We start from the raw sequence: 9,439 nt of genomic DNA, 5'->3' as shown, positions 1-9,439 counted from the left end.
TCTGCGGCAGCGAGAACCACTCGGCCGCCTACCGGGTGGACCAGGGCGTCCTCAACAACGGCTGCTTTGTGGACGCGCTCAACGTGGTGCCGCACGTTTTCCTACTCTTCATCACCTTCCCCATCCTCTTCATCGGTGAGTGCGCGCGGCGAGCAGCGGAGGAGGGGACGGGAGAGCAGGGAGTGAGGAGGAGGAGGCGCTGCGCGCCGCACCGCTCGGCGTCCCCTTCCGGCCCACGACAGCCTCGTTCCCGGGGTCTCCTGTCCTGTGTCCTGCCCGCTGGTCCCTGCATTCGCACACCAGCTCATCCCTTCACTCCCCCGGTGCCCCCGATCCCGCGCCAAACACAGCTGACGTTTGTGACCCACGGGATCGCCAAGTTTTGCTTCTGCAGGGCCAAGAGCTGGGATGGGGGAAAGGGAAAGAGGAGGTCTCTGCACGCGGTGGGGAAGTGGAGAGGGGTCGGGCCTCATCCTCCGTGGCGCAGCTTAGAGAGCCGGGTCACCCCTCCCGCAAGGCACCCTCCCAGTCAGCCGCAGCTGGGCCTAGGGAGGAGGGAAGCCTGTGCTTCGGAGCCTGGGATGGAGGCCCCGCTAACCCCTATGCTTTCACGGGGCTGAGCTCCGCAGTGGTCGGTGGTCTTTGACAGTCCCGGGCCCGCGACCGAGCGAGGAGAGGGCGAGGAGAGGCGAGAGCTAGGGACTTGGATTCCCTTCCCCCGCCACCCTACCCGGGCATGTGTCTCCAGAGCGCAACTTCTCAGGCTCTGCGCAAAGTAGCTCAGACTCGCCGACTCAGCGACCCCGGCGCCCTTGCTTGCAAAGTTGGGGGCCACGGCCGGGACAATCGTGCGTGCCTCTCCACTGAGGTCCCGCCGCCCCCATCTCTCTCCAAGACCTTGGCTCTTCCAGACCAGTCAAGTCTATCAACTCATAGGGTGTCCCCTGCCTCCCCAAAACGTGTTCATTCACTTTAAGAAAAAAAGCAAATCTTAAAATTCATGTACAGCTTTGGGGAAGAAAGGAAAGATTGTCACAAAATTAGATTTACAAGAGGTTGCTGCAGAAGCAGAGTTGCTAGTTATTAACAAAGACAGTTAGACAGAAATAGAAAGAAAACATACAAAATATGTGCTCGTATGTGCATCAAAAATAAAAAAAGAACAGCATTTTCACTTCTGTTCTCAACCAAATGGTTTATTAACCTGATGACTTGTCACACAAGAAGTTAGCGTATATAATGGGGTACCTTGGCAGGGCACAGTGGCTCACGGCTGTAATTCCAGCACTTTGGTGGGCTATGACAGGAAGATTGCTTGAGTCCAGGAGTTTGAGACCAGCTTGGGCAACATAGTGAGACCCCCCTCTTTCTACAAAAAATTAAAAATTAGCTGAACATGGTGATGTGCGCCTGTAGTCCCAGCTACTCAGGAGGCGGGAGGATCACTTTAGCCTAGGAGATCAAGGCTGCAATGAGCAGGGATCGTGGCACTGCACTCCAGCAGAGGCAACAGAGCAAGACCCCCAAAAAAAAAAAAAAAAGGTGTGGTGGGGGGAGGTACCAGCATAGGACTAGGCGGAATGAGTTGGACGTTTAGTTTGTGTGCACCAGCCTTGGGGATTCTCATGTGTAGGTGTCACCCACACCATGGACCCAATGCCCAAGCAACCTTCTGGGGTTCATGCACCCTCCTCCTCCTCCAAGTGGGCAGGCATCCTGCCTCTGACTGCCTTTCCCTGCAGGATGGGGCAGTCAGAGCTCCAAGGTGCACATCCATCACAGCACGTGGCTTCATTTCCCTGGGCACAACCTGCGGTGGATCCTGACTTTCATCCTGCTCTTCGTCCTGGTGTGTGAGATTGCGGAGGGCATCCTGTCTGATGGGTGAGTGACTGTCTGAGGACTCAGGAAAGTGAATCTGCTACAGGGTACTTCCTGAAAGGCCGAAGGAGACGCTAGCTCACCTGCATTCCACAAGCCCATATGTTTTGTTACTACATCCAGCAACTCAATGTCTCCTATGTGCCAACCTCTCTGAGCTGGGCATTGGACACAAGTGAGTCCCAGGCCCTGCCATCAGTCCAGGAGAGTGGAGGGAGCATGGATCTGCATGCTAAGTCCCAGCGAAATAATACTAGAGCCTATTAGAATGTCACAATTGCAGTGGAAAATGCCAGGTCTCTTCTACAAGCTGCCGGAGTTACCTTCTTGGAAAAAAAAAAAAAAATCTAAGCATGCCACCCACTCTTGCATAAGACCTTTCCTTGATTCACAGCTGTTTCGAAGATGTGGTCTCAGATCCTCAGCCCACCATCCAAGGTCTTCACAGTCAGTCCCACCTGTCTCTGGCCTCATTCCCTATGCCCACCTTCTCTTTGGGTCTCACAGCACACTCCTCCCACCTCTGGTACAGCACAGATCATACTGCATGTTAAAGTTTATGTCTATTTGCAAAACTGTCTTCTGAGTCAGAAAGGCCTAAGAGTTAGAATCTGAGTCTTGTTCATCTTTGTATTCACACTGCAAGGCATGTAATAAACATAAACATTATTCAGTCCATAAACACTTATTGGGTCCTTAGGACAATAAATGAAACTGTGTTACAAATAAGTACTCTGGGAGGCAAGAGGAAGGCAGAGTTGGGCAAGTTCCGTGGTTGAGAGGGCTTTGGAGCGGAGTCTGGAAGGGTGACTAGGTTTCTGACACACAGAGGAAGAAGGAGAGAGAGAGCTTGTGGTGCCTGAGGGAAGAGAAAAGGCACCAAAGAGAAAAGCAGGTAGGGCTAGGGAGCAGCGCAGGGGCTGGAGCATTAAACACAAGCTAGGGAGCAATGGAGGCTGAGGCTGGGAACCCAGGTTGGGGCATCTCAGGAGGACTGTGAATCCTAGACTGCATGTTTGGGTTGGATTTGGTCAGCAGTTTGGAAAAGAAGAGGGATGTCATCAGCATAACACTTTTAGGTGAGAACCTGAGGAGGTGTTCAGCGCAGGCTGGAGGCAGGGAGAAGCTAGAGGTATAATAGAAGTGGCACTTAGCATTGATTGCAGTAGTCTAGGTGAGCGATAACTGCAGACAGAAATGGTGTGTCAGCAGTTGAGGACAGAAGAGGAGCTGGAGCAGCCATCTCACTAAGGAAGAATCCAGAAAGCAGGAAGAATGAGAGACTGCCAGGAGAGGGAGTGATGGAGGAGAGGAATATTTGGCTTGAGTATCAGGTCCAGTGCCCCCTGAGTTGGAATCAGACTATCCAGACTGCACTCCTGCAGCACTGCCTGGCTCCTGTAGTTGGATGGCAGGGGATAGGCTCCCTCATCCTCCCTCCCGTTCCCCACCTTCCCTCCCCCAGTGTCCCTGCATCCTGGCTTCAGCAGTGATCTCTGTAATACCTGCTTGCCTTGGAGGCAGCAGCTCTCCCTGCTTATCAAAGTCCCCAGACCAGCAAGAAGACCAGAAGGCATACTGCTAGACAAGCAGGTGACAAGTCCGCCTCCACCCCCACCCCTACACCCCTTCCAAAGTAGCACAAATGCCACAGCGAGCCCTCAGATGTTAAATATTCACCAGATGGTGACAGAGGAAGACACCCTGCCCTTGGAGAAGGAAGACCTGGGTCTTTAGAAAGCACTTCTGCTATGTACCAGCTATGGGACTTTGGACAAGTCATTTGGGCTTTCTGGGCCTCATAAGCATTTATAAATATATGATAAAACATTTTAGATGCCAACTTAAAAATGTGTGAGAAAGTATAAGGTGTTTCGAAATTATTTCAAGGAGTAAAGAGGCAAGAGTTTGGAAGACCCCTGGGCAGAGTGTTGGCTGTTCCCAGTGTGACCATTCGCGACTGTTCTCTAGCCTTGTGAAACAAGCATTGTAGTCCCTGGCTTGGCTGCTTCATGGGGTTGTGGAGGATGAACTTTGAGCACGGACAGGGTGCAGAGCTGGGAGTGGCAGAGCACTGGGCGGACTGTGTATTCCCAGGATGTGGGAAACTGGAATGAATGAGTCCAGGGACGCCCTCCTGCTGGCTGTCAGCAGCCCCTCCTGTGTGTGGCTGCTCTGCTTTAGCTCAGTGCAAAGGGCCATCTCCCCCCAGGGCACAGATCAGCTTGAGCTGAGTAATTGTCATTTGGTCTTTGTGAGCTCCTACCCCTGGGGCTGGCAAACCTGAGTGAGGGCAGGAAAAGAGCAGACAGGAGAAGTCACAGACCCTTGTAATACCCCTAGTCTAATCCAGCCTGGGTTTTCAGAGCTGTCTGGAAATTTAGGGGGTAGGTGGGAGTGGGGGCTGATTAAGGCTGCCCTGATTTGATTTAGAGTAAGCCTCATTTAGTGAATAATTAAGCCATCTTAAACCTGTAGCGCTTCTCCTCTTCCTTTGGGTATTATTTCTGTGCGTGATGCTCTGAATTCAGAACAATCAAAGCAGAATAAGTTAGTGAAGAAGATTTTTTAAAAAAACTACAATATTTTCCCAGACCACCATACACTGGATAAAGCCCGTATATAAAACTTTACCTAATTTCTTAACTAATTCAGTGTGTATTATTTAACAAAGCAGCTAAAAACTATTCTATGAAGCCGTGCCATGAAATATTTAGTTCAATTACAGTTAATCTTCATCTTATTTCATCTTATAAAATTTTAACATTTCTCCCTCCTATTGCAAAAAAAAAGCACTTATATCAACATATGATAAAACATGGTTAGATGTCAGCTTAAAAATGTGTGAGAGAGTAGAGGGTGTTTCAAAATTATTTCAAGGAGTAAAGAGGCAAGAGTTTTGAAGGTCCCCGGGAAGGGCGTTGGCTGTGCCCAGTGTTGCCATTCATGACTGCTCTCTAGCCTTGTCTCTCTTGTACCTTCTGTATTAGTTTGAAGACCTTTTGTGGAGAATATCCACTAAAGAATATCAATATTTACCATTTCATTAAACAAGAAATGTGGAGTTTGCCTTTTCAGGTTGGTTTGGTGCTCATTGATGTTTTCAGGGACACAGCCTCTTCCCGTCTTTCCACACCATCCTCTGTGTGTCAGCCTATCTTCCCCATGGTCACAAGCTGGCTGCCTAGCTCCGGGAATTGCTTAGCATGAGCAGAGAGGGCATGCTCCTGACATGCCTCTCCTTTATGAGGGAGATTATTCTTTCCTTGACATCTCACTGGCCAGAATATGTGGACCAACACTGGCAAAGGGGTAGGGAATTGCATGACTGCTTAAACCAATCGCCATCCATTCCCCCTGGGGCTGGGTACATTGCTGCTGGAGCAAACCTGTGGTCCTCCTGGCACATAATAAGGGGAAGATGCTCTTTGGTGGAGAGCCCACATTGCCTTTACACTTGCACCTCAGTCCCACCAGACCCACTGGGGTCACAGGATGGCTCTCCTCATGTCCTTCCTCCTTCTCTGCTGAACTCTTATGTATCCTTCAAAGTCCAACCTGGTGCCATCTCCTCTAGGAAGCTGTCCTTGATTGCCCACCCCCTCCTTTGTCCTCTCTCAGCCTCTGTCCATTGGCGATATGACTTCCCTAGCCTACTGACTTCAAGAGTTAGCTCTGAGCATGGCAGCCCCCTCCCTACCATCAGCTTCTCAAGGGCAGGGACCCTTGGCACACTGGATAGGAGTAGCCTGGTGGACAACAGCAGCACTGAGGCATCAGGCTGTAGCAGGCCATCTGGGAATGGAGTGAGTCCCACAGGGTGGAGCAGAAAGGGCAGGCTGGGCAGCTCTGGTAAAGTGGCTGGAGGCCACATAGCCTGGGCCTTTCGTTCCAGGCTGAGCAGAGTGGGTTTTGCTGTCTGCAGGAGAGAGCTGTGGAAGGGCATGATCATGACTAAGTAAGGTGACCGTCTTCACCAGGCACGGGGAAGACTGAGGCCTGGGAGGAGGCTCTGGCTGCCTCTGGGTCTTACCCACAGGCCAGGGTCCACCCACCTAGAGGCCTCTGTGAGTTAAAGTGAAAAGAATATGAGCTGGTATTGACTGCCGCATTCCCCCTCCTGAGGGAGAAGACAAAATCAGAACCTTAGAAATGCCTCTTCGTGCCTCAGTTTCCTCAACCATAAAATGGGAGACTAAGAGTACCCACTTGATGGGGTTTAATGACGATTAAGTGGGTTAATATATATCGCATGCTTAGAACAGTGCCTGGCACAGGGTAAATGTTCCATAAATATTGACTCTCATCAGTTTATCACAGCCCCTGGGGAGGGTGCCAATGCTGACTTATGCTGTTCATGTTAAATGGGACTGTCACTGGGTGAGTTGTGGCATACAGGCCCCTGCACTGCTCAAGAGATCCCAGCCACCCTTGTGCTTAGGGCTCAGCACACAGTAAGACCTCCAGATCAAATATCCAGCTCTACTCCACGTACTGGCAGCTCTGCCCAGCCTATACTCCAAATATGCCCATTAACTAAAGGGCCCTGCAGCCTATACAGTGATGCTATAAAGGTTCAGTGTTCGGCCTTCGGAATTCAAGGCCTGGGCTGCTCTGTTGCAGTACTTAGAACGTCCCCATCCTGTCTATTTCTCTCTCCCATCTCAGGGTGACTGAATCCCGCCACCTCCACCTGTACATGCCAGCCGGGATGGCGTTCATGGCTGCTGTCACCTCTGTGGTCTACTATCACAACATCGAGACTTCCAACTTCCCCAAGCTGCTAATTGGTAAGTGAGGTATAGGAGGGAGGGGCATTTCTTCAGATAATGTTTCATTCATTTCTTCAGATAATGTTTACTGAGGACTCACTATGTGCCAGGTACTGCTCTAGACAGTAGAGATTTGGAATAGAAGAAAAATAATCTCTGTCTTCATGGAGCTTACAGTCTGGTGAAGGAGGACAGATGGGCAAATACAGTGAATAAACAAATAAACAAATAGGTGATGATGATGCTATGAAGAAAATCAAGCTGAGTAAGGGGTAGGGGCAATGGCCATGTTGCTGTCTACACAGGATGGTCAGGGAAGGGCTTTGGTAAATGTGGGTGTGCAGGTATTTGGGGGAAAGTGTTCCCTGCAAGGGGAGTGACAAGTGCAAAGGCCTCTGATAGGGATAGATTTGGCAAAGATGTCACTGTGGGCAAAGCTAAATGAGCAAGGGGAAGAGTGGGAGGTGAGGGCAGGCGCCAGGAGAGGAGCAAGGAAGAGTCACAGGCTCTGGGCCTGAGCACCTGGGTGAACTGTGGCATCAATAAATGATATGGCAGAGGAGGGGAAGGTGGGCTGTGGTGGGATCAAGTTTTCTATTGGGGGCATATCGAGCTTGAGATGTCACAGAGACAGCCAACTCAAGTGTCAAGTTGGGCTTTCATGGGGAGGTCAGGCAGGGTAAGAGCTACACTTTCAGGAGGTGAGCCTTGTAGATGGCATCTAAAGGCTGAGCCTGGGGCCGGGTGCCCTGGCTCACACCTGTAATCCCAGCACTTTGGGAGGCCGAGGTAGGCGGATCACCTGAGGTCAGGACTTTGAGACCAGCCTGGCCAACATGAGAAACCCCCACCTCTACTAAAAATACAAAAATTAGCTTGGCGTGGTGGCACACACTGGTGGTCCCAGTTACTCAGGAGGCTGAGGCAGGTGAATCGCTTGAATCCAGGAGGCAGAGGTTGTAGTGAGCTGAGATTGCGCCACTGCAGTCCAGCCTGGGTGACAGAGCAAGACTCCATCAAGAAAGAAAGAAAGAAGGAAAGAAAGAAAAGAAAGAAAAGAAGGAAAGGGAAGAGAAGAGAAAAGAAAAGAAAAGAAAAAAGAAAGGGAGAAAGAAAGCTTGAGACTGGAAGAGGTCACCTGGGGAGAGAAGAGAAAGGCTCTGGGACCAGAACTTCAGGTTTGCTAACATTTAGAGAGACTTGGGAAGGAGTGCCCACTTAGAGCTTCTGAAATGTTAAATACTGCAGGACTGGGGTCCCAGGCAGAAGCAACAGGATGATGGTTGATGTTTACTGAGCATGTGCTGTGGGGCAGGCTCCGTGCCATGTTCATTGTCCCACAGGCTACTTTCCCCCAGCCTCCTTATTGGTATTGTTAATATCCCCATTTTCCAATGTGGACCCTGAAACTGAGAGGTTAAAAATAATAACGGCAAATACTCACTTTGTACTTACTGTATGCCAGGCCCCATCCTACCTATGTGATGTATATTAACTCATTTAATCCTTTCAACAACTCTATGAGGTAGGTACCTTTATTATTTTCCCTTTCCGTATCAGAAAACTGAGGCTCAGCAGTTAAATAACTAGCACTAATCTAGCTCGTCAAGGGGCACAGCCGGGAATCTAGCATCTGTGCAATCTCCTAATCATTTCCGACACTGTGTGTCTAAGGGCCCACAGACTCTGTCCTTGGGGCAAAGGTATCAATCTGCAGGTCTGCCTCTGTATTGGGGTTCAGCCTGTGTGTCTAAGGCTGGGGCTATACATCTGGCAGTTAGACTGTGTTCACACTGTGTCATTAAGTCAGACTGATTTTTAGGAATCACAGCATCGAATTGACATTTGGAGTCTGGCACGCTCTGTGCTAAGCCCGTGACATTGTTGTGTTCAGGGAGTACAGGGTGTTTCTTGCACTAATCACAGGTCTGCCTTTCTGTAGAAGGTGGGATCTGAGCTCCATCAGGATTATCCAGGTGATCCCCCTACCCCTAACCCAGGGGCCCCCATGTGAGTATGAATGGGAGCTGGGGGAAGCAGGTTGAGAGGGCAGATGTTAAATACAGGCTTCAGAGAGCCACGCTGCTTCCATTTCTGAAGCGGCACCTCGTCTGTAGAGAACCCTTCACTAACCACCAGGGCCTGGCTGACCAGTGCCCTCTGGAAACACCCTGTATGGACATCCGAGGAGTTCATCTTCGCATTCTCCGGTAAACACAGAATGTTCTCTGTAAAGCACGAGCTATCACCCATGGATGGATTTGTCCTTTTCTAAGGAACAAAGACTAACTCCCTCCTTTCCCCTTGTTGGAGTTATCTTCCCTTGAAAGGAGGCTCCACAGAGCCAGAAATTCTAGAACAGGGAAAAGTGGAGGGGACGCGCCTGTGAGCTGCAGGGACAGAGGGCAATGCGTATTGGGAGAATGGCTGGCCCTCCGAGGAGGCTGATGTCTGACCTGGGTATGGAGTCCCACAGAAAGGGGACCTGTGGTGCAACTTACATTTTTCCATGAAGGAACCATGATCCTGGAACCCAGATGAAGCCAAGGAAATGTTCTCTGAAAGTCATATTTGAGCCGAGAACTGAAGAAACTAACTGGAAGAAGGGAGGAAAGAGTGCTTCAGGTAGAGGGAACAGCATGTGCGAAGGCCCCAAGGCAGAGGGAACAAAACACATTAGAAAATTCAGAAGAGGCCGGGCGCGGTGGCTCAAGCCTGTAATCCCAGCACTTTGGGAGGCCGAGGCAGGCAGATCACGAGGTCAGGAGATCGAGACCATCCTGGCT

The 9,439-nt window shown here is 50.5% G+C and overlaps 1 protein-coding gene across 1 annotated transcript in view; it reads left to right on the top strand.

The window, feature by feature from the left end:
* Positions 1-2: 2 nt before the first annotated feature.
* The window catches only part of ABCC8 (ATP-binding cassette, sub-family C (CFTR/MRP), member 8), a gene marked incomplete at its 5' end in the record, with an annotated part of 84,039 nt that continues 74,602 nt past the window's right edge, over positions 3-9,439 (top strand). The window contains 3 exons of the mRNA XM_011937523.1: positions 3-135; positions 1,743-1,884; positions 6,550-6,671. Coding sequence (XP_011792913.1) covers positions 3-135; positions 1,743-1,884; positions 6,550-6,671 — 397 coding nt within the window. The remainder of the gene's footprint in view (positions 136-1,742; positions 1,885-6,549; positions 6,672-9,439) is intronic.

The sequence above is a fragment of the Colobus angolensis genome, unplaced genomic scaffold (assembly GCF_000951035.1).
Source record: "Colobus angolensis palliatus isolate OR3802 unplaced genomic scaffold, Cang.pa_1.0 Scaffold164, whole genome shotgun sequence".
NCBI lineage: Eukaryota > Metazoa > Chordata > Mammalia > Primates > Cercopithecidae > Colobus > Colobus angolensis.
This window is presented reverse-complemented; position numbering and strand designations above follow the sequence as displayed.